The following is a 25,635-nucleotide window of genomic DNA, read 5'->3' as shown; positions in this document are numbered from 1 at the left end:
TCACTTGTTATCTCTCACATTGACTATTGCAATTCCCTCTTTGTTGGCTTCCCTCTACACAGGTTATTCCACCCTCAGTCCATCATGAATGCTGCTGCCAGTCTTCCACCTTACCAACCATTCAATGTCCCTTTGCCAATTAATAAAATTCAAAAGACTAAGAACAACATATAAAGCCATTCCCGAGCTACATCACCAACCTCATCTCCAGATATCACTCAAGCCATTCTCATTGCTCTTCCCATGATCTCCTGCTCTCTGGCTACCTCATCCTCTCCCATGCTCGCCTCCAGGACTTCTCAAGAGTATGGTTCCTTTCTACCATGGAAGAACCCTTGAAATAATATTCAGGTCTCGGAGAACCCCTGCTAACATTGATTATAGCTACAGCTTGTGGTACATTCGCCTCCCCACATTGGTGGTCAGTGAGAGAAGGGCTTCCTTGCACTGATGGTCAATGGAAAGCATGATTGGGTTTAGTGTCAGAACTATTCAGGTGGTAGATCAGTCCATCACTACTCATAACTCAAGGGACCCCTAGCAACCTATGGAGGAACCCTGGTAGAGACAGGCTGGAAACCCTGGTATACATACTTTCTTTTGGAGGCTTATATGTTGCAGTTCACACAACATTGTTCAGTTACCTGGAGAGAGTTTCTGGCTCTTCTCGGTTTTACAATCCTGAAAAAAAAACAAAAACACAATCATCACATTTCTGTAGATGTCTCCAAAACCTGGAGCCTTCAGGGGTCCAATATATTTTATTAGAACTTAAGATTGCATTTCTGGGGGTTGGGGGATACAGCCCACCCACTGAGGACCTTATGTATGAAATACCAAGGCAGATTAGAAAAGTAAAGTTATACACAGGTTGTGAAGGCAGAAACATAGACTGTCCTTTGGACAGACACTTCTAAGTTGGGTTCCTAGAAGCTCGTACCTAGGAAGTCTTATGTAGCCATTTGGCTCTCTACACACAGGTGGTGGAGGAAGTATTTGTTGAAAAAGAACTTCATCTTTAAGGAAATATGGTCCAAAAGTTATTTATCTACAATCTCTCCTCCGGCATTACCAACCATTGGAGGATCTCTAACTCCTTGTCCAAATTTGCCACCTAAAATAGCAAGTAAATCCTTACCTCCGGTCCTAATAAACCAGCTGTAAGGAATTTTCATGTGGAGGTCACAATCCTCCTCGTTCCTCATTCTACCCGATATAGTTAATCTTCATAGAGATAAAGTAGCATTTATATTGCCGTGGTGTCTTCTTCTCCAAGGTAACAATATTTATGACTAGCCGTATAACTACACTATATTACCTCTAATTCATCCCAAAGGTGTTCTATCGGGTTGAGGTTAGGACTCTGTGCAGGCCAGTCAAGTTACATAGTTACATACATAATTACATAGTTACATAGTAGTTGAGGTTGAATAAAGACAAAAGTCCATCCAGTTCAACCTGTGTAGGTGTGTGTGGACATAATCATTTCTCATACCCCTTGATGTTCTGATCTTTGAGATGTACGTCCAAGAGTCTTTTGAAAGTTGCCATACTTCCCACAGAAACCACCTCTTCTGGTAGAGAATTCCACAATCTTGTAGCCCTTACTGTAAAGAACCCCCTGCGTTGCATGAGGTTAAAAGGCTTCTCCTCTAATCGCAGTGTATGTCCTCGCGTCCTCATGCAATCCTTGCGACTGAATAGTTTTTTTTCTATGCTGAGATCACCATTGAGGTATTTGTAAATTGCTATCATGTCCCCTCTCAGGCGTCTCTTCTCTAAGGAGAATAAATCAAGCGATTGTAAGCGATCTTCATAATTAAGGTCCTCCAATCCCCTAATTAGTTTAGTTGCCCTTCTCTGGACTCTCTCCAGCTCCAACACATCCCTCCTGAGGACTGGGGACCAGAACTGGACACTCCAGATGTGGTTGGACCAGAGTTTAATAAAGTGGAAGGATTATAGTTTTATCTCTGGAAATCATCCCCTTCTTTATGCATGCTAATATTCTGCCGGCTTTGGCAGCTGCAACTTGACATTGCATGCTATTGCCTAGTCTATCTTCTACTAAGACTTCCAGATCTTTCTCCATTTTTGATTCCCCCAAAGGTTCCCCCCCCTAAAGTGTATTGTGCTTTTATGTTTAGTCCCCAAGTGCAAAATGTAACAGATCCCCAATACTTGGACCCAGTATTTCTGTCAAGTCCCCAGACTCTCACGTGATGCAGTGACCTGGCCCTTCAATTCCCCCCAAACATTAGCCGAAGCTCAATGAAGGGTACAACAAATGACCCTTTATTCACCAACTCACTTGCAATATATATCCAGTAATTAACATACCTGACACATCTGGACAGACACAGGTGAATGAGACTGCAACATTATCATAATTAATTCAACAAACAACAAACCCAAAACATAGCCGAATACACATTCCTAGAAGTGTGAACACACTTAAAGCGGAGTTCCACCCGAAATTTATACTTACCTCCATCTTCTTGCTCCCGGTCACCTGAAAAACAAATGGATAATCGCAATTTGTTTTTTTCACTTACCTTTTAGAGAAAATATACTCACCTTACTTCCTTCTTCCTCCCCTCGGCGGCCACGGCGATTCATCACTTCCTGGCTTTTGCAATGATTCCTGGGAGCTGAAGGTCATCGCTCCCAGGAATCATTGCGCCTGCACCGGCCCCGACGTCAGTTCCGGTGCGCACTCGTCTTTCCCTTCTAAACAGCTTCTGGGCATGCCGAGAAGCTGTGGAGGGATGACACGCGCGACCCGGAAGTGACGTCGGGGCCGGTGCAGTGCATCGTGGGACCGAAGAAGAAGGAAGAGGACCGAAGAGGACGCGGAAGAGGATCGCGCTGGCTTCAAGCTGCCCACACCTGAGATGGCAGCGCTGGACAAGACAATTTCAAGGTAAGTATTTCTCCTGAAAGGTAAGTGCAACCCGGGACAGATCAGAGGCTAGCCATTGTGGAATGTGCTAGCCCTGACTGTCCCGGGGGTATTTTTATAAAAAAATGTATAACTAGGGTGGAACTCCGCTTTAACCTCTAAACAGATGAAAGCAGGAGACATAGGCTCTCAGACAGCCCGTCTACATATACAACACACCTTAGTAGAACTGTCAATACACATCCCCCCAGTATACCAAAGCTGAGTCTTATGTCATTAGCATCTGTTTAGTCTCTCTTGTAACAGGCAGCTTTAGGCATGTAACATTGATCCCAGTCTGAGTCCGTATCTTGGGGTGACATGGATTTGAGTCCAAAGCAACACTACTCCCATTGTCCCCCAGCATATACCCCCACACAGAGGTGCACTCCCCTACAAGCCAGGGCCCATAGTCCTTGGGCAGGAGGCTGGCCTCCACACTCCTCCAGTAGCCTGTGGCGAACGTTCCAGCAAATGGGCGTTTGTCACACAAAACCTTACACTTCTTCACATTAAACCTCATTTGCCATGTCGTTGCCCACTCTGTTATTTTGTTCAGGTCATTCTGTAAGATTTCTGCCTCACGATGTGAAGTTATTGCCCTGCCCAATTTTGTGCCATCAGCAAAAACTGATATCGAGCTACTGATCCTGTCCTCAGTGTCCTCAATTTATGAATAAATTGAACAAGGTTGGTCCCAGGACTGAGCCTTGGGGGACCCCACTAACCACCCCAGACCAGTCTGAGTATGCGCTATTTATTATCACCCTTTGGACACGCCCTTTTAACCAGTTCCGTATCCAAGAGCAAACCTTGTGGTCAATGCCTGTAGACCTTATTTTATAAATTAAGCGCTCACAGATCACCTCCTTGTAGAATGTTAAAAGATTGGTTTGACAAGAACGCCCCTTTGTAAACCCGTGCTGATTACTGCTGATGATGTCATTGTCTTTAGCAAACTCTTGGATATAGTCCCTTATCATCCCCTCCAGAAGTTTACATACTATTGAGGTCAGGCTGACTGGCCCTTTAATTTCCAGGGACATGCCTCAGCCCTATTTTTGAATATCGGTATCAGGTTAGCTTTCCTCCAATCACCTGGTACATTTCCTGTCATAATACTGTCAGCAAATATCAGGAACAGTGGTCTAGATATCGTTTTAATGAGTTCTTTGAGTACTCTCGGATGTACGCCATCCGGGCCTGGTGATTTATTTGTGTTAATTTTATCCAGCCTTTCTCTGATTTCACCCTCTGTTAGCCATAGTGGCAAGTCCTGTGTAATACTACTAACCATACAGTCATGGTCAGTGTACCCCATACAGTCATGGTCAGTGTACCCCATACAGTCATGGTCAGTGTACCCCTCCATTTCCTGTGTAAAGACAGATGAGAAAAAAGCATTAAGCACGGTTGCTTTTTCAGTGTCCTCTGTAACCATCCTCCCATCATCGTTAATTATGTGTGCAATATGCTCTGCCCTAGTTTATTTTGCTGTTGATATATTTGAAGAATTTCTTAGGGTTCTTTTTACTTTGCTCCGCTATTTGTCTCTCGAAGTTGATTTTAGCCATTTTGATTTTGTATTTACATTTCTCATTTGCTTCCTTGTATTGCTGGAAGGCCGATACTGTGCCCTCTGATTTATATTTCTTGAAGGCCATTTTATTTCCCCTAATACATTTTTTAACATTACGGTTTAGCCAGCCAGGTTTAGCTTTGTCTCTTCTTAATTTATTTCCCATAGGAATGCACTGCGAGATGCATTTGTTTAATATGTTCCTAAAGCATTCCCATTTATCCTCTGTGGTCAGTGTTCCTAGGGTTTGGTCCCAGTTTACCCTTTCCATCATTGAGCACAATTTGGGAAAGTTTGCCCTTCTGAAGTTTAGGGTTCTTATGTTCACCTCTTGCCTCGCTATATCGTTATTTACACTAAATGTGATCATCCTGTGATCGCTAGAGCCCAGGTTGTCCTGGACTCCTACATCTGAGATTAGATCTGGTTAATTAGTGATTAATAGATCCAGCACTGCATTTTCTCTAGTAGGAAAATCCACCAACTGAGACATGTAGTTGTCCTGTAAGGTTTCCATGAAGTTCTTTCATTCATGTATTTTTGGACCTTGATTTGTGTACTGTTCCAAATTATTTGGTGTAGGGGGGTTATGGATTGGGGTTGTTTTTTAGGGATTGGGCTTGGCCCCTTAGTTTTAGTGAAGGAAACACCTAAGGTGTCAGCATACCAAGACATTTTGGACAATTTCATGCTCCTAACTTTGCAGGAACAGTTTGGGGATGGCCCCTTTTCGTTCCAACATGACTGCGCACCAGTGCACAAAGCAAGGTCCAAAAAGACATGGATGAGCGAGTTTGGGGTACAGGAACTTGACTGGCTTGTCCTGACCTCAACCCGACAGAACACCTTTGGGATGAATTAGGGCTGAGAGTGCGAGCCAGGCCTTCTCGTCCAACATTAGTGCCTGACCTCACAAATGCGCTTTTGGAAGAATGGTCAAACATTCCCATAGACACCCTCCTAAACCATGTGGACAGCCTTCCCAGATGAGTTGAAGCTGCAAATGATGGGCCAACTCAATATTGAACCCTACAGATTAAGACTGGGATGCCATTAAAGTTTATGTGTGTGTAAAGGCAGGCGTCCTAATACTCTTGGTAATATAATGTATGTTCCTATGAAGGTTTGGAACAAAGCTCAAGTGTGCTATAAAAGAGAAAAACATTTCTTGTTTACACTGGAGGGTTCTTCTGTTTAATTTCTGTGCCCACACTGGCTCTTAAGGCTACGTTCACATGTCAGCGTAGCAATCACGGGCAGAATCAAATCGTTTCTGCCCGCGATTCGGAAATCATTGCAAATCGCAGGACGCTTGTGTGTTGCCCATGATTTGCAATAGGACCCCAAACGCTGTGCGATGTTACCACGATTTGCGCCTGCCGAATCGCAGTAACATCGTGCAAAAAAAATCGCGGGACGCATGACGCCCCAAAGAAGTACATGCATCCCGCAATTTTTTTTGCGCGATGTTACCGCAATTCGGCAGGCACAAATCGCGGCAATATCGCACAGCGTTTGGGGTGCTATTGCAAATCACGGGCAACGCACAGGCGTCCCACGATTTGCAATGATTTCCGGATCGCGGGCAGAATCGCGGTGATTCTGCCCGTGATCGATACGCTGACATGTGAATGAAGCCTTAGAGATGGAGATCATTCTGGACTGACTCAATCAGTCACTGTTTGTAGGTAGGTGATAACGTGGGTGGGTAGGAAGAATTCCCTTTCAAAGATTTGTGCCCAGCTTGAAAGGAGGTAGTAGTGAGCCCTATTAGGCATGGGCTGCTGCCTCAGATTACGGCCTTATGGTCGATTCCACATGTTACCTTGGAAAGTAGATAGAAAGGAGCACCCAGTATCCAGTAAATGTGATTTTTAAAGTGGATTTAAAGACGTTTTACTGAAGGCAGCAACAAGTAAAATCAAGCAAACGCATTTTAAGGGAACAGAGACTCCCCCTTCTTCAGGGATATGTTTTGTTGAATAGCCCTGATAGAGGGAGAGTCTCTGCTCCCTCGAAATGCATTGCCTTAATTTTACATGTTGCTACCTTCAGTAAAGCGTCTTTAAACCCACTTTCAAATTCACATTTACTGAATACCGGGTGCTCCTTTCTATCTTGTGACATTGCCCGGTGACATGGGGGGACCATGCTACACGTGTCACCTACCTCACTACATTAAAATTAATAACTGTGTCAGTTACCACCTGCAGATGATTATTGTTTCATCATCCCGTTAGGCCCCACACCAGAAGGACCATGTCTTCTCTTTAGCCCGTGACATTGGTCTGTTCCTACCTATCTCGGCACTAGACTTCAGAGCAAATTGAAGTTAACAGACCAGAACACCAAATACCTTCCACCAGTTCTTCAGCACAGCACACTTATCTTGCTCCAACCTGTAGGTTTGGAATGGGAACCCCATACACACAGAAGGTCTTGCTTCTTTCCTAGTCCAGGCCCTGTCCCTAGGAAAGTTCTGTACCTCAGCGGCCCTAAGACTGGGACCCACTGCTGAGAAGGACATGTTTAGACATACACCAAACCACCCTTCCAACTAGTAGCCTCTATCACTGGTAGGGATGAACCGATACCACTTTTTCAGCAAAGAGTATGAGTACAGATACTTTTTAAGTACTTTCCGACATCAATTACCAATACCTATTTTTGGCATTTAGGGAGATCAAGATGAGGAAGAATAGGAGAAGAAACAGGGAGGGGGGGGGGGTCTCCATCTTCTATCAGTGTGCTGTGTAATATTACCACCTGGATAAGACCAAGTGATGAAGAAATACAGCACTCCCAGCAGTCAGCACTACTGGCCACACATCTAGGAGGTCCATGCTGTCATCCTACGTCCTCCTCTTCCTCCAGTCCCATCTTCTCCATCCCATGTCACTCTCCTCCTGCAGTCCATGCAACATGTTTGAGTATCTAACAGATGGGTTGTATAGCACACAGGGTTAAACAATGGGATCCTGATTAGCCAATCAGGGGGCTTCTCTCCCTTGCAGATAGCACAGGGGTTAACATGGGATCCTAATTAGGCCAATAAGCTGTGTCTCCTCTCCTCTCCTAAGGCAGCACAAAGTTAACACTGGACTCCTAATTATTACCTCAGACAGCTCTCAGGACAGGACAGGTGTAACAGATCATCTGCCTGATTACATTATCATATGCAGATGAAATTGTATACAGAAATAGAATAAACCTGAACTAATTATCTAGCCTTCTGGACAGAACAATGTGGGCTCATGAACATTTAACAATGGGACAGGCAGACTTAACACAATCCACATATCACCTCAAAACAGACAATAGGACAAGACTGTCCTTGGCCGTCTCCTACAACGAAGTACATGGAATACACATCTACGTATTGCTATGATTATTTAGGAGTCACAGACTTCATGGCAACAGGCTATAGGTCTCGGTGTAAAGTGGGATCAAATCTTCATATTTCTTGAGAGATATTGTTGATAAATATTACTTTCCCATTTGAAGTTATCAAAAACATTTTTTTTTTGTGTCCCTTAAGTATCTGTCTTTCACTCCCAGTAACGTTGTGTACCGTCACAACAGGGTTTAACCCTGAGTGTTTCATTAGCCAGTCAGCAGTGGGCTCCTCTCCCAGCAGGCAGCACAGGGGGTAACACCGGCTCCTGTGTACGGACTCCAGGAATAGATGGTAAGGTGCACTTTACTGCCAGACTGAATGGATGGCCCAGCCCCTGGATCTCCTGGGAGGTCCTGACAAGGGACGGAGCCAGTGACAGCCAGGGAGACCTGAAGGAAACACGCTCACATGCTGCAGGAGACCCACACTGACTCAGAGAGGACGTCAGATGCCCACAGATGCTGGCAGAAGTGCTCCACAAAAGATACACACAGTGTGGGCACCGGAAAGCTGGACACAATGCAGCCATAAAAAAGCCGATAGACACAAATCCAAACTGGGAGGATTCCGACTTGGTCCAGGACTACATGTTTCGGGGGTTTAACCCCTTCTTCAGGTCCATGGTCATGTAGACTTAGACCAAGTTGGCATTCTCACAGTTTGTATTTTATTTATCCTGGGTCTAATGGCTTTTTTCTGGCTGCATGATCTCCGGTGTTCAGCCGAAAACTCCAACTTGCCAAGAACTCCAACGATGTTACTTCGGGTGAGTGTAAACCAGGAATAATTGGAGATTTTGAGCACTTGGTGTTTTCACAGAACACAAAGAAAAGGGTGCACCAGCCTAGCGCATTATCCTCAGTGGGCTTTTATTGAAAAAGTGTTAAAATTCAGCTACTCACAAACATGCGGTAAATTCCAGCATATCAATTCCATAGAGCAACGTCCAACAACTCGTGAAGTCTGTGCCTCTTCCTCAGAGCCCTGAAATGGCCTCGAAACGCGTCAGCCCTTCGTCTTCACGAGTTATTGGACTTATAATAAGGACGTTGCTCTATGGAATTGATATGCTGGAATTTACCACATGTTTGTGAGATTTTAACACTTTTTCAATAAAAGCCCACTGAGGATAATGAGCTAGGCTGATGCACCCTTTTCTTTGTGTTTATTTGCAGTGTTTTGTCGACCACCCTGGTCGTAGAGGGCAGCAAAGCTTAGCCATAGTGGATGCCAAGTGAGAGTTCCTGGATAGAGGCAGCCTGAGGACCTAGTTCTGAGCGCAGGAGCAGGGTGCTCAGCATCGCAATTTTCTTTTTGTTTTCACAGAACACCGTCAGTCTTTACACTCCGGTACACGCTATAATGAGTGGACATTGTTAGTCTGGCCGCTAGTTGTCGCCGCCTAGGAGGCAGCCATGTTTTGGTTACTAGCGGACTAACAATGTCCACTCATTATAGGGTGTACAGGAGTGTAAAGGCTGCTGCCTGTTCTGTGAAAACACCCAGTTGTCGAAATCTCCAAATATTCATGATGTACAGTCACTGGACGTGATGTGATTGGAGTTCTCGGAAAGATGGAGTCTTTGGCAGAACTCCGGCTTTCCGGTGCCCTATCTGTGTGAATCTTTTGCGGAGCACTTCTGACAGCATGTGACATCCCCTCTGAGTCTGTGTGGGTCTCCTCCAGCCCATGAGCGTGATTCCTTCGAGTCTCCCCTGCTGTCACCAGCTCCGTCCCTTGTCAAGGTCCCTTAGGAGATCCAGGGGCTGAGCCATCCATCCATTCGACCTGGCAGTGAAGTGCACCTTACCATCTACGTGAGTTTTTGAACTCTCCTGTACCACTGATGGCTAGCGACATCTGTCCCTGGTTTTCTTTGCATTCATCTGTCAACGGGGGGAACCCCGCTGACAGATGAATAAGTCATCAGTTGGTAAGGACGCAGTGGCCTGCTACTCAACAATTGATAATTGCTGCATTCTTTTTGTGTATATTTCAGTTGTCAGCGGGAGAATCCTGCTGACAGCTGAAAGAACCGAACCAGCAGGCATCAGTTTTAAGTATCGATGCATTTGCACTAGTACCGATACAGGTATCGGTGCAACCCTAATCACTGGCCATCACCATCCCCATGCTGAAATGGCTACTCTTCCATTTGTACCCCAATGTTACACAACCACTTGAAAACTCATGTGTTCAATTATTCATGTGTTCAATTAATCTTGGGGCCCCTTTTCACAGCTTTAAGCCTGGCCCGCCCCGGGCCTACCCCCTTACATCAGAGTTTACCCTTTTCATTAGGGTCCCCAAAGTTCCTCCCCTTACATCACGGTCCCCAGAGTCCCTTCTACTTTTATCAGTGTCCCCAGAGTCATCCCCCCTTACATCAAGGTGTCCCCAGTGTCCCCAGAGTCATCCCCCCTTACATTGTGGTCCCTAGAGCATATTCCCTTTCATTAGGGTCCCCAAAGTTAAAGGGAAGAGAAGAGTGGGATAAGGAGAGTGGAGAGGTGTAGAAGAATAGTTGGGGGAGTGGAAGGGGAGGAGGGAGTATTTTGAAGACCCCATCACTTACATCACCATCCATTACTTCTCATTGCAGCAGTTGGCTACAGGACAGGTGGAAGCTGGAAGGCTAGGCAATAGGACCAGATAGGTTTGGAGGAGGAACTTCCTCCTCCTCTTCTGAATGCTGGTGCCTGGGTTAGGGGCAAGCACATGATTGGTTGCTAGGACATGGGCGGTCCTAGCAACCAAACCCTAGCACTGAAAACATCGGGCAGTGGGGGATGCTGTCAGCCCCCATACATTCAGGGACAGCTCTGATTGCTGCACAGCCTGTGGAAGCAGGAACGCTGACTGGGTATTTGGGCAGAATGCTCTGGAGTGGATTTGGACCCAGCGACAACTGAGCCCTAGACAGCATTGCGCCTTAGGCAGCTACCTAGTTTGCCTAGTGATAGCACACATGAGCCAACTTTGTAGAAAAAACAAACCGCAACGCAAGGATGGGAGCGCAAAGACTGGAGGTGACATGGACATTGGCAGAGACTGAAAATCCCTGCACCCCTGTGAGCCCCTCCCCCATCTCTGTACCCCAACACTTACCCCAGTCTTGTCCTGTGGGGGTGGGGAGGTCTCTGTACTCTGTATGTCTCCCGGTAATTGGACTTCCAGCTTTAGCGTCTCCCCATTGGCTAATTTCAGTTCATGATTCTTCCTCTGCAAAACCCGATCTCGTACTGTGATAGAGAAGATTACAGATATTGTATATTCTACCATCCAGACACGTCCTTCCAATAGTTCTGTCCCCCAAGGGGCGAAACATGTCAGCATTTAGAATTATTTTTTCTTACCTGCTTCCTCCCTGTAGTGTATGAGGATCCCCTCCAGTCCTCAGTACTTCCCTGCCCCCTCCTTGTAGTGTATGAGGATCCCCCTCCAGTCCTCAGTACTTACCTGCCTCCTCCTTGCAGTGTATGAGGATCCCCTCCATTCCTCAGTACTTACTTGCCTCCTCCTTGCAGTGTATGAGGATCCCCTCCAGTCCTCAGTACTTCCCTGCCCCCTCCTTGTAGTGTATGAGGATCCCCCTCCAGTCCTCAGTACTTACCTGCCTCCTCCTTGTAGTGTATGAGGATCCCCTCCATTCCTCAGTACTTACCCGCCTCCTCCCTGTAGTGTATGAGGATCCCCCCCCTTAGTCCTCAGTACTTACCTTTCTCCTCCGTGTAGTGTATGAGGATCCCCTCCAGTCCTCAGTACTTACCTGCCTCCTCCTTGTAGTGTATGAGGATCCCCTCCAGTCCTCAGTACTTACCTGCCTCCTCCTTGTAGTGTATGAGGATCCCCTCCAGTCCTCAGTACTTACCTGCCTCCTCCTTGTAGTGTATGAGGATCCCCTCCAGTCCTCAGTACTTCCCTGCCCCCTCCTTGTAGTGTATGAGGATCCCCCTCCAGTCCTCAGTACTTACCTGCCTCCTCCTTGTAGTGTATGAGGATCCCCTCCATTCCTCAGTACTTACCTGCCTCCTCCTTGCAGTGTATGAGGATCCCCTCCATTCCTCAGTACTTACCTGCCTCCTCCTTGTAGTGTATGAGGATCCCCTCCAGTCCTCAGTACTTACCTGCCTCCTCCTTGTAGTGTATGGGGATCCCCCCCCCCCTTAGTCCTCAGTACTTACCTTTCTCCTCCGTGTAGTGTATGAGGATCCCCTCCAGTCCTCAGTACTTACCTGCCTCCTCCTTGTAGTGTATGAGAATCCCCTCCAGTCCTCAGTACTTACCTGCCTCCTCCTTGTAGTGTATGAGGATCCCCTCCAGTCCTCAGTACTTCCCTGCCCCCTCCTTGTAGTGTATGAGGATCCCCCTCCAGTCCTCAGTACTTACCTGCCTCCTCCTTGTAGTGTATGAGGATCCCCTCCATTCCTCAGTACTTACCCGCCTCCTCCCTGTAGTGTATGGGGATCCCCCCCACCCTTAGTCCTCAGTACTTACCTTTCTCCTCCTTGTAGTGTATGAGGATCCCCTCCAGTCCTCAGTACTTACCTGCCTCCTCCTTGTAGTGTATGAGGATCCCCCTCAAGTCCTCAGTACTTACCTGTCTCTTCCTTGTAGTATATGAGGATCCCCTCCAGTCCCCAGTACTTACCCTCCCCCTAGTAGTATATTATAACCCCCCTACCCCAGTACCTACCTGTCTCATCCTTGTAGTATATGAGGATGTACCCCTGGTTGCAGTCGATGTCTCGGATCTCACACTCTCCTCCATCTGATTTGCCTTTACTCCCGAAATACAGCTGCAATTTATTCTTTAGCTTTTTCAGTTTTTGTGGCCCCTGGCTCCAGGTTAGGGCCACAGGGTGCTGGTAGTTGCTGTCCCCCATGACGGTGACATTCAGTGGGGGGCGGTTAGCTGAAGGCGCGGGGTTACAACCAGGCAGGGAATGGAGGTCGAAGTTTTCTGGGCGAGGATCGGATAGTTACGAAGAAAGAAACTCTGAAAATAGTTTCACTTTCTTTTACTGCAGATCACATGACCTTCTGTCTATAAAGGGGATTTCCTGGAAACGTTCCGTGTGTCAGTCCTACAATCTATCTACACTGACTTCCTATGAGGGATTGCTGGGACTTGCTGTCTCATATTGTACATTGGGGGGGAGGGGGTCTCCTCTCTCAGGGCTGAATGGACAGGTGGAGGATTTAGCTCGATGTGAGTACAGAAAATCCTCCTCCATTCTTGGAAGGAGGAAATACAAAGATTGTTTCTTCTAAAGTTCCATACAGTAAAACCTTGGATTGCTAGTATAATTCGTTCCAGAAACATGCTTGTAATCCAAAGCACTCTTATATCAAAGCAAATTTCCCCATAAGAAATAATGGAAACTCAGATGATTCCTTCCACAACCATTTATTCATAAATCCTTCAGTTTATAGCCCATATAAAAAGATTCTAGTAATGTGATTGGTTGTGTAACCATAAAATGTCCATCCACAAATGGCACCTCCACAAGGGGATTAGAAGCAAAATTCAGCGGGAGCTACATGGTATAAAAGAGAAGAGAGGCGCCTCTAAGTGTAGCAATATTGTTACATTTAATGAAGGTTCAACATTTAGCAACTCAGATGGTTGATGATTAACCACTTAAGCCCCGGAGGATTTGGCTGCTAAACGACCAGGGGGTATTTTGCGATTCGGCACTGCGTGACTTTAACGGACAATTGCGCGGTCGTGCGACGCTGTACCTAAACGAATTTGGCGTCCTTTTTTTCTCACAAACAGAGCTTTCTTTTGGCGGTATTTGATCACCTGTGCGATTTTTTGATCACGTGCTATAAACAAAAAAAGAGCGTAAATTTTGCAAAAATAGCAATATTTTTCCCTTTTTTTTATATGAAATTCCCCCAAAAAAAATGTAAAAATCAAAATTTTTTAACATTTTCAGCCAATTTGTTTTATGCTACCTATGTTTGGTAAAAAAAAATCGCAAAAAGCGTATTTTGATTGGTTTGCGCAAAAGTTATTGCGTTTACTAACTAAGGGAAAGATTTTTGTCATTTTTGTTGTTTTTTTTTTAACGCGTAATGGCGGCGATCTGCGATTTTTTTTGCGGTACTGCGACATTGCGGCGGACAGATCGGACCCTTGACTGACATTTTTGACACTTTTGGGGTTACCAGTGACATTTCTACAGTAATCAGTGCTATACATATGCACTGTTACTGTAAAAATACACTGGTAGTGAAGGGGTTAACTTTATTTGAGAGGGAGGGGCTGTGTGTGTCCCTAGGGGCGTGATTCTAACTGTGATTGGCTGTGGCTTCAGCTGTATGCAGAGTGATCAACGGATCTACATTGTAGATCCATATGATCATCTCTCATACAGAGGGGAGAATGACAGGCAGCTTGTTTACACAAGCTGCCTGACTTTCTCCCTCTCCCCCGCCGATCGCAGAGTGGCCGGCGGACATCGGGTCCGCCGGTCACACGCGCGGGGGGGTCCGTGACCACGCGGGAGCGGGAGCGCGCCTCCGGCGGCGCGCGCTCGCTCCCTAGACCCTCACAAGCTAGTGACGTAGCCCTACGTCACTTTGCCTGTGAGGGGCTGACCGCCGCCGTAGATAGTCGTGCGGCGGTCGGCAAGTGGTTAAAAGAGGCCCATCTAAGTATGCCGGCATCTGGGGTAAAGCTTTCCACATAGACCGTCCTCCTGCCCGCTGGCTCTCACCGCCGTGAGTCTGTAATCCTTACCGGGAAGACTACCCTGCAGGAGAGCGATCTGAAAGTGAGGCTTGAAGCCTTTATGGAGCGCAGTGTGGAAGGGATAACATCGATGGCGGTGAGGAGGACGGTCTATGTGGACAGATTTACCCCCGATGCCGGCATACTTAGATGTGCCTCTTTATCATCAACCATGGGAGTTGCTAAATGTTGAACCTTCATTAAATGTAACTATATTGCTACACTTAGAGGCGCCCTCTCTTCTCTTTTATACTCAGTTGTGATGTGACGCTTCTTCTATATCAAGACATCGCTTGTTATCAAGTCAAAATTTATACAAAAATTTAGCTTGTCTTGCAAAACGCTCTCAAACCAAGTTGCTCTCATTCAAAGGTTTTATTTATGTTTTAGGCCTCTTGCACACTGCAGCTTACAAAAACTCAGTACAGCTAAAATACAGTCCATTCGTTGTAATGTGTCTGTGCACACAGGCGTGTAAATGAGCACCGTGCATTCTTATAGAAAAATCAGCATTTTTGGACAGTAATTTACGCCTAATGCGTGCAAATACACGCAATTGCGAACAAATGAACGCACACGAAAACACTGTTGATCTGAAAAATGCTAATTTGCATATTTTACAAAAAAGCGAGAATTCATTTGCGCGATAAGACGCAAATTTGCGCAAACGCATATGCGCGAAAATGGACGCGAATTCCTGAAAATGTTCGCATTTCAATAAGACAAATACACCTGAAATTTATGGCTGAAAAAGGAGATGCTCAAACAGGATTATCCTGTGTAACAGGCCTTATGTTGTATTTACAAAGTTTCAAGTTAAAGAAGAATGAGGAAATAAAAAGCAACATATTATGAGTAGGGTTGAGCGTACACCTAGATGTCCGTGTTCGGCGGGTTCGGCCGAACTTTAAAAAAAAGTCCGGGTCCGTGTCCCGGACTTTTACCGAACTTTTCCCGGACACCGAACCCCATTGAAGTCAATGGGGACCCGAACTTTAAGGCACTAAAATGGCTCTAAAACACCAAAGGAAAGGGCTAGAGTGCTGCAAATGGCAGCAAAACGTAGTTAAGAGCATGGCAAGTGCTCTGCAAACAAATGTGGATAGGGAAATAACTTAAAACAACAAAAAAAAAACAGAAAAATAAAACAATGTTCTTCATCTCTGAAGGACGAGGCCCATATGGAGTAGGAGGGAGGTTGAGGTGGTGGTGGATGTGGCGGTGTCATAGGCGTGCGCACAGGGTGTGCCGGGTGTACCTGGGCACACCCTAATCACCTAGGGCACATAGCATTATCGCTCTGTTTGCCAGTGAGGAGATGGGAAAGATCTCCCTCGGACCTGCTCTGCTCTATTTCTCTTTGCCAGCAGGGAGAGTAATGTATCGGGGCCATGTACATGTAGGCAAACACATGCATGTGTATTTCAACTTTGGGGTGCACACCCTAATGCAATAGGCTGCGCACACCTATGGGCGGTGGAGGTGGAAGCGGCGGTGGAGGAGGACCAGGGCCGGATTAAGAGCATCATGGTCTTGGTGCTGAGGATTTTGAAGGGCCTTAAGGGCCGTGCCTTGGCATGCACCCAGAGGAGGAAGGGTGCAGCCATGCATGCCTAATTCAACATGGGATGCTGTCTCTGAAGCCCATAAACACATCCATGCATCGGCAACTGTCCCTCCTTGTCCGGCCTTCGCGCTGTGTGGGGAGGTTCTGAGGGTGCTGCCTGGGGAAGCGAGCATAGAAGCCAGACTTCTGTGTTTACAAGTGACAGAAGAGCGGTAACAGTGAATATGGCCAACCCGGGGCCTATATAAAAGGTAGGGGCCTGGAGCTGCAGCTCCAATAGCCCCTACGTTAATCTGGCCCTGAGGAGGAGGACGAGGTAGCCAACACTGCTTCTTTTCACAAATTTTAAATGAGGGTACACCCCAAAAGAGTGAGAAAGAGCAAAAATGGAACAATGGGTGGGTAAGGTCGGTATCCATTGCTATTCTGCATAAGGTACGGAAAAGTCCCGTGGGATCCATGCCTGGTTCATTTTAATGAACGTGAGCTTGTCCACATTGTCTCTGGACAGGCGGCTGCGCTTGTCTGTTATAACACCCCCAGCCATGCTAAATACCCGTTCAGATAATACACTGGCTGCAGGGCACGCCAGCACCTCCAAGGCGTAAAGGGCAAGCTCAGGCCATGTGCCCAATTTGGAGACCCAGAAGTTGAAGGGGGCAGACCCCTCATTCACTACATGTAGGCGTGTGCACACATACTGCTCCACCATGTTGGTAAAATGCTGCCTCCTGCTAAGACGTTCCATCTGAGCTGCTGGTGCTGCTGTTTGTTGTGGCGTGACAAAGCTTTTCCACATTTCGGCCATGCTAACCCTGCCTTCTGAGGTGCTGGCGGTGCCCTGGTTGTGTTGGCGACTTCCTCCTCCTCCTCCTCTGCCTTGTGCTTCCACTGTGGCCCCGCTGTCAGATGGGAATGCCAGCAGCATCGCGTCTACCAGCGTGCGCTTGTACTCGCGCATCTTGCGATCGCGCTCCAGTGAGTGAATTAAGGACGGTACGTTGTCCTTGTAACGGGGATCCAGCAGCGTGGCCACCCAGTAATCAGCACAAGTTAGAATGCGGTCGTTGTGGAGACACTGCAGCATGTAATCGCTCTTGTGTGCCAGGCTGCCCAGAGGCGACGAAAGGCTGTCCTCTGTGGGAGGTGTATCGTCCGTGTCCTCTGTATCCCCCCAGCCACGCACCAGTGATGGCCATGAGCTGGCCTGGGTGCCACCCTGCTGTGAACATGGTTCCATCTCTTCCTCCAGCTCCTCCTCCTCCTCATCCTCCTCATCCTCCAGAACTGTGCCCCTGCTGGACAATTGTGTCCCTGGCGTTTGTGTGTGCAGGAACCCACCCTCGGAGCCCCTTGCGAATGACTGCCCTGAAAGCCTTTGAAATGTTACCTCTTCATCCTCCTCCTCCTCCTCCTCATCCTGTGCCACATCCTCTTCCATCATCGCCTGAATTGTTTTTTCAAGGAGGCATAGAAGTGGGATAGTTAAGCTGAGAACGGCGTCATTGCCACTGGCCATGTTGGTGGAGTACTCAAAACAGCGCAACAAGGCACACAGGTCTCGCATGGAGGCCCAGTTATTGGTGGTGAAGTGGTGCTGTTCCGCAGAGCGACTCAAGCGTGCGTGCTGCAGCTGAAACTCCACTATGGCCTGCTGCTGCTCGCACAGTCTTTGCAGCATGTGCAAGGTGGAGTTCCACTTTGTGGGCACGTCACATATGAGGCGGTGAGCGGGAAGGCCGAAGTTACGCTGCAGCGCTGCCAGGCGAGCAGCAGCAGGGTGAGAACGCCGAAAGTGGGCACAGACGGCCCGCACTTTCTGCAGCAGCTCTGACATATCGGGGTAGTTTTTAAGGAACCTCTGCACCACCAAATTCAGCACATGCGCCAGGCAAGGGATGTGCGTCAAACCGGCTAGGCCCAGAGCTGCTATGAGATTTCGCCCGTTATCGCACACCACCAGGCCGGGCTTGAGGCTCGCTGGCAGCAACCACTCATTTGTCTGCTGTTCCATGCTCCTCCACAACTCCTGCGTGGTGTGTGGTTTGTCCCCCAAACAGGCAAGTTGTAAAACTGCCTGCTGTCGTTTAGCCCTGGCCGTGCTGAAGTTGGTGGTGAAGGTATTACGCTGTCTGGATGAGGAGGCGGTAGAGGATGAGGTAGCGGAGTAGGATGAGTTAGGAACAGGAGGCAAACTGAAGCGCCCTGCAATCCTCGGTGGTGGAAGGACAGGCGCCAAATTGCTATCCGCCTCAGGCCCATCCGCCACTGCATTTACCCAGTGTGCCGTTAGGGAGATATAACGCCCCTGACCGTGCTTACTGGTCCACGTATCGGTAGTTAGGTGGACCTTGGCACAGATGGCGTTGCGCAGTGCACACCTGATTTTTTCCCCCACTTGGTTGTGCAGGGAAGGGATGGCTTGCCTGGAAAAGTAGTGGCGGCTGGGCACGACGTACTGTGGGACAGCCACCGACATAAGCTTTTTAAAACTGGGCGTCTCCACCAGACGGAATGACAGCATTTCAAAGGCCAATAATTGTGAAATGCTGGCATTCAGGGCCAGGGATCGCGGGTGGGTAGGGGGGTACTTCCTCTTCCTCTCAAGTGTTTGGGAGATGGAAAGCCGAACGCTTTCACGGGACATTGTGGAGATGGTTGTTGGTGACCCAGGTGGTGGTGTTGCTGACAGATCGTCTGTTTGCGGGGTGGCAGGTGCCGGTATGACTACAGATGTGGCTGGAGCGGCCGAGACTGCAGCAGAAGAGGAAGCAGGATGAGCCAGAGACGTTTCTTGGTTTTGAAGGTGTGTACTCCACTGCAGCTCGTGCTTTGCACTTAGATGCCTGATCATGCAGGTTGTGCTCAGGTTGAGAAGGTTTATGCCTCGCTTCAGGCTCTGATTGCACAGGGTGCAAACCACTCGTGTCCTGTCATCAGCACATTTTCTAAAGAACTTCCACGCTAGAGAACTCTTTTGAGCTGACTTTGGTGCGCTCGTTCCCTTGCTGCGTTGGGCAGTAGCAGGCGTAGTGTCTAGGGCACGGCCGCTCCGCTTCTGCACCCTGCTCCCTCTTCTGCTGTGCTGGTGGCTCTGTGCGACCACCGCCTCTTCCTCCAAACTACTCAGGTCACCTGCACGACCTTCATTCCATGTGGGGTCGAGGACCTCATCGTCCTCCACATCATCTTCCACCCAGTCTTCACCCCTGCCCTCCTTGTCGGTCTCCACAATGCTGAATGCCGCAGCAGTTGGCACCTGCGTTTTGTCATCATCGGAGACGTGCTGTGATGGTCCTTCCATGTACTCATCTTGAGAAATAAGTGGTTGGGCATCGCTGCACTCAATCTCTTCCACTTCTGGGGCAGGGCTAGGTGGATGGCCCTGGGAAACCCTGCTGACAGAGTCCTCAAAAAGAATAAGAGACTGCTGTATGGCTTGGGGCTCAGACTGCTTGCCTGATTTGCAAGGGGGTGAGGTGAAAGACGGTTGGACATTGGCTGCAGGTGCCAACTCTGACCTTTCTGCAGTAGACTGGGTGGGAGACAATGTGAAGGAACTGGAGGCACTGTCAGCAGCAAACCAATCTACTATCGCCTCTACGTGTTCTGGCCTCATCACTTCTAGAGGCGTATGATGCCCTACCAAATACTGCTGCAGGTTCTGTCGCCTACTCACACTTGAGGAAGGTGTTTCACTTGTGCGTGTAGCTGGCACAGATCGACCACGTCCTCTCCTTGCAACAGGAGCTCTACCAGCAGCACCACGACCCAGGCCACGGCCCCTATTTGACGCTCTCCTCATATTTCTGTAATTTAAGATCTTGCCCTAGAAAGGTGTTTATTGAATAGCGGAACAAAAGAACAACAGTATCGCACCGGTGTATCTCACAGTCAAATATGCAAACTATGCCGCAATTTAATGTTTTTTACACCAAAAGGGTGTGTATTGAATAGCGGAATAGGATAAAAAACTGTGTATCTCACACGTACAAACACAGACTAGGCCCGATTAAATTTTTTCCTACCCTAAAGGGAGGATGAGGAAGAGGAGTATGGAACAGGCAGCACCCTCAAATCTTCAGAAGATGAACCTCAAAAACTTGGAAAGGTGGATCTCACACGTACCGACACAGACTATCCCGCAATTTAATTGATCCCCAAAGGTTTTTATTGAATAGCGGAATAGGAAATATGATCAAAAAAAGTGTATATATCTCACACGTACAGAAGCACACTAGGCCCCAATTACTATTGTTTGTACCCCTAAAAAGGATGGATGAGGAGGAGGAGGAGTATGGAACAGGCAGCACCCTCAAATCTTCAGAAGTATGAGATGAACCCCAAAAACTTGGAAAGGTGTATCTCACACGTACAGAAGCACACTATGCCCCAATTACTATTGTTTGTACCCCTAAAAGGATGGATGAGGAGGAGTATGGAACAGGCAGCACCCTCAAAGCTTCAGAAGTATGAGATGAACCCCAAAAACTTGGAAAGGTGGATCTCACACGTACCGACACAGACTATTCCGCAATTTAATTGATCCCCAAAGGTTTTTATTGAATAGCGGAATAGGAAATATGATCAAAAAAAAGTGTATGTATCTCACACGTACAGAAGCACACTAGGCCCCAATTACTATTGTTTGTACCCCTAAAAGGATGGATGAGGAGGAGGAGGAGTATGGAACAGGCAGCACCCTCAAAGCTTCAGAAGTATGAGATGAACCCCAAAAACTTGGAAAGGTGGATCTCACACGTACCGACACAGACTATCCCGCAATTTAATTGATCCCCAAAGGTTTTTATTGAATAGCGGAATAGGAAATATGATCAAAAAAAGTGTATGTATCTCACACGTACACAACCACACTAGGCCCCAATTACTATTGTTTGTACCCCTAAAAGGATGGATGAGGAGGAGGAGGATGAAACAGGCAGCACCCTCAAATCTTCAGAAGTATGAGATTGTGTTCACTGTACCCCACAAAGATTGTGTTCACTGCACCCCACAAAGATTGTGTTCACTGCACCCCAAAAGGATTTTGTTCACTGCACCCCACAAAGATTGTGTTCACTGCACCCCACAAAGATTGTGTTCACTGTACCCCACAAAGATTTTGTTCACTGCACCCCACAAAGATTGTGTTCACTGCACCCCCACAAAGCTTGTGTTCATTGCACCCCAAAAGGATTTTGTTCACTGCACCCCAAAAGGATTGTCTTCACTGCACCCCACAAAGATTGTGTTCACTGCACCCCCACAAAGATTGTGTTCACTGCACCCCACAAAGATTGTGTTCACTGCACCCCAAAAGGATTGTCTTCACTGCACCCCACAAAGATTTTGTTCACTGCACCCCAAAAGGATTTTGTTCACTGCACCCCACAAAGATTGTGTTCACTGCACCCCACAAAGATTGTGTTCACTGTACCCCACAAAGATTTTGTTCACTGCACCCCACAAAGATTGTGTTCACTGTACCCCACAAAGATTTTGTTCACTGCACCCCACAAAGATTGTGTTCACTGCACCCCCACAAAGCTTGTGTTCACTGCACCCCAAAAGTATTTTGTTCACTGCACCCCAAAAGGATTGTCTTGACTGCACCCCACAAAGATTGTGTTCACTGCACCCCAAAAGGATTTTGTTCACTGCACCCCCACAAAGATTGTGTTCACTGCACCCCAAAAGGATTTTGTTCACTGCACCCCACAAAGATTGTGTTCACTGCACCCCACAAAGATTGTGTTCACTGCACCCCAAAAGGATTGTCTCCACTGCACCCCACAAAGATTTTGTTAATCAGCAGCCAGCACGTTGATGTGTGCTCTGTCCCTGATCTAAGCAGCAGAATGACGCCGCTGCGGCTGCCTCGAACTTATAAAGACTTGGTCACATGCTTCAGACGGCCAATCACAGCTACTCATACATTTGCAGGCATGGCTGGGATGGCTTAAGGCACACCAGTTAAACGATTGTTGATTGGCTGTTGAAAGCCCACCATGAAAAGAGCGCCAAAACATGCAAAACCCGGAAATAAAACGACCGAACACGGATTTTTACCCGAACATACAGTAAAGTGTCCGTGTCCGTGTTCGGGTAACAAAAATCCAATTATTCGGTACGAACACGAATAATACAGTCCGTGTTCGCTCAACATTAATTATGAGACATAGAAAGTAACACATAAAGATAGAAGTGGCTCCTGAGAGCCCATCTATGTCCTGTGCATTGCTCTGTGCTGAGAAGTAGAGCCCTGTGCGGGACTGTTTTATTAAACCCACACCTGCCCGTACCCGCTAAATGTATGACCAGGACCGCCCGCACCCACAATGTCTGTGTTCCACTCCCGCCCGCACCCACAATGTCTGTGTTCCACTCCCGCCCGCACCCGCAATGTCTGTGTTCCACTCCCGCCCGCACCCACAATGTCTGTGTTCCACTCCCACCCGCTCCCGCGATGTTTGTGTCCACTCCCACCCGCACCCGCTCCCGCGATGTTTGTGTCAACTCCCACCCGCACCCGCTAAATGTATGACCAGGACCGCCCGCACCCACAATGTCTGTGTTCCACTCCCGCGATCACCCGCGATGTCTGTGTTCCACTCCCACCCGCTCCTGCGATGTTTATGTCCACTCTCACCCGCACCCGCTCCCGCGATGTTTGTGTCCACTCCCACCCGCTCCTGCGATGTTACGTGTCCACTCTCGCCCGCACCCGCGATGTTTGTGTCCACTCCCACCCGCACCCGCTGCCGCGATGTTTGCGTCCACTCCCACCCGCTCCCGCGATGTTTGTGTCCACTCCCACCCGCTCCCGCAATGTTTGTGTCCACTCCCACCCGCTCCCGCAATGTTTGTGTCCACTCCCACCCACTCCCGCGATGTTTGTGTCCACTCCCATCCGCTCCCGCAATGTTTGTGTCCACTCCCACCCGCTCCCGCGATGTTTGTGTCCACTCCCACCCGCTCCCGCGATGTTTGTGTCCACTCCCACCCGCTCCCGCGATGTTTGTGTCCACTCCCGCCCGCACCCGTGATGTTTGTACACTTTTGTACATTTATTGTAACTCCATCACGTCCCTATTAAATATTTTAGCCCGCTGGATGTGCCCTAATATGTACTGTAGCTTCTGCGACATACAGAACTTCTGTATTATTAATAGTTTAGCCCGCTGGATGTGTATACAGGAAGCTTCATCTACCTACAGAACGTCCCTGTACTGTAATACTCTATGTACTGCGCTGAGCCAATCACGGCAAGCGGTGTATTCTATTAATGCATACAAAGCCTGCTCGGATTGGCAAAGGTTGTATAAGCCCGCCTCAGCCAATCCGAGCAGGCTTTGTATGCATTAATAGAATACACCACTTGCCGTGATTGGCTCAGCATGGTACATAGAGTATTACAGCACAGGGACGTTCTGTAAGTTGCCGAAGGTGCTGTATATACTGTACATCCAGTGGGCTCCCTGTTCGCACCTTTCCTGCATCGCAGAAATGTGAATCGGCACTTACAGACAGAAGTTCATTCCTTTGATGTAAAAGAAGGAAATGATACATTGTAATACATTGTGTTTATAGTTATCTAGCAGCCATAACAATGTTGATAAACATTTGCTGGAGGCTTTTTTTTTTTTTTTTTGACAGCTGTGAGTGAGCAGAGAACGGCTCTGTAAGTCCCGATTCACACATATGCAATGCGGGAACCCTGTGAATCCACTGCGGGTTCCCGCATCACATTCAACCAACTCGCAGGCAGTTCACACTGACATATGCGAATTTCTGGGGGGTGTCAATACAAAGTTAAGACACCCCCAGATCAGTTCGCATATCGCAGTGCCAACTGTCAGTTCAGACATGAATTGGATCACATAGGTGTGAACATCCATGCGATCCGATTCTGCTGCAGACCCAAAAAAGGGTCCTGTGTGACTTGTGTCCAAATGCGATGCAAATTTACCCATACAATCTGTATGGCTGAATTCGCATCACACATACATCACATGTGACTTTTAGAATAGTGCGCTCCGAATCACATGCAATGTTTGTCATCACTATAGTGTGAACCGGGACTAAGAATCGAGGACATGCCGTTTTAAGATCGTGGGGGGGGGGGGGGGGAAATAAATTGAGATCACGATTTTTTAACAATTAATCGTGCAGCTCTCCCATCCGATCTCACTCACTAATGTGAATCTCAAGTTGATGACTAAAGTCTTAGCGAATCATATGAATACTTTTCTATCCAGATACATCCATCCGGACCAGGTGGGGTTTGAGCCAAACAGACCGGCTCCTGACCAGTCCCGCTAATTAATAGATATAATATCAGCGTTACAATCAGTGGCGGCTGGTTCTCCATGGGCCGGGGGGGGGGGGGGTTAGCAGATGGACCACACCATGCTCCCCCCCCCGACCACACCAGCTCCAGCCCGCACTGCCCCCCCACTCGGTCGCTGGTCCCCCACCAGCTCCAGCTCACACTGTCCCCCACCAACTCCAGCCCGCACTGCCCCCCCCCCAGTCGCCAGTCCCCGGTCTCCCACCAGCTCCAGCCCACACTGTCCCCCACCAGCTCCAGCCTGCACTGTCCCGCACCAGCTCCAGGCTGCACTGTCCCCCCCGGTCCCCCACCAGCTCCAGCCTGCACTGTCCCCCACCAGCTCCAGCCTGCACTGCCCCCCCCAGTCCCCCACCAGCTCCAGTCCGCACTGTCCCCCACCAGCTCCAGCCTGCACTGTCCCCCCCGGTCCCCGGTCCCCCACCAGCTCCAGCCCGCACTGCCCCCTCACCAGCTCCAGCCCGCACTGTCCCCCAGCGGTGGCGGCAGCTTCTCCCTCAGTCTCCTCCCTCCTCCTCCTCCACTCCTTGGCCAATAGCATGGCTTTTCCTTTCGGCCAATCGGTAAACGAGTCTCAGGACCTTCTTCCTGATTGGCCAGGAGGAGAATCAGTGTGGCAATAGCGAATATTTATTCACTATTGTCACACAACTGCGCCCTGAGCCCACCCTTTTTTGAAGCCTATTAGAGCCTCTGGCTCTAATCACATGCTTCAAAAAAAAAAAAAAAACCTATTGGAATCCATGCGTTCGGCGCCCTGCATGTAGATTAGGGGGCACATGGATAGGGGGGGCAGCTTCCCTGTGCCCCCAATGCACCAGCTACCACTGGTTACAATCTAACTGGGATAAAGGCGGGCCCAGGTAAGGTATGCTGTTGTCACTGGACCTTTGTAAGGCTTTTGATTCCTTGTCGTGGGACTACCTATTCCATGTACTTAAAGGCTACGGATTTGGTCCAAAATTCTTGACGGTACTGTGGACCCTTTATAGTGCACCCACTGCTAAGATCCTGGTAAAAGGATATGGCTCACAACAAATAGATATTCACAGGGGAAC

General features: G+C 48.2%; 2 protein-coding genes across 4 annotated transcripts in view; both read right to left on the bottom strand.

Annotated features, from left to right (window-relative positions):
- The window catches only part of LOC309557592 (protein mono-ADP-ribosyltransferase PARP14-like), a 247,325-nt gene that overhangs the window by 91,373 nt on the left and 130,317 nt on the right, over window positions 1–25,635 (bottom strand). The gene's annotated exons all lie outside the window — the stretch shown is intronic.
- LOC309557742 (protein mono-ADP-ribosyltransferase PARP14-like) lies at window positions 637–12,908 on the bottom strand (the record flags this gene model as incomplete). Its single annotated transcript, XM_082260513.1, has 3 exons — window positions 12,615–12,908; window positions 11,027–11,160; window positions 637–681 (listed from the first exon to the last, which is right to left on the bottom strand). Exons 1-3 carry the CDS (start codon window positions 12,802–12,804, stop codon window positions 637–639), a joined length of 369 nt encoding a protein of 122 aa, XP_082116639.1. The 5' UTR covers window positions 12,805–12,908.

The sequence above is a fragment of the Pelophylax lessonae genome (assembly GCF_965119305.1).
Source record: "Pelophylax lessonae genome assembly, chromosome: 6".
Taxonomy (NCBI): Eukaryota; Metazoa; Chordata; class Amphibia; order Anura; family Ranidae; genus Pelophylax; species Pelophylax lessonae.
Note: the sequence above shows the minus strand (reverse complement) of the source record. Positions and strands in the feature narration are given on the sequence as shown.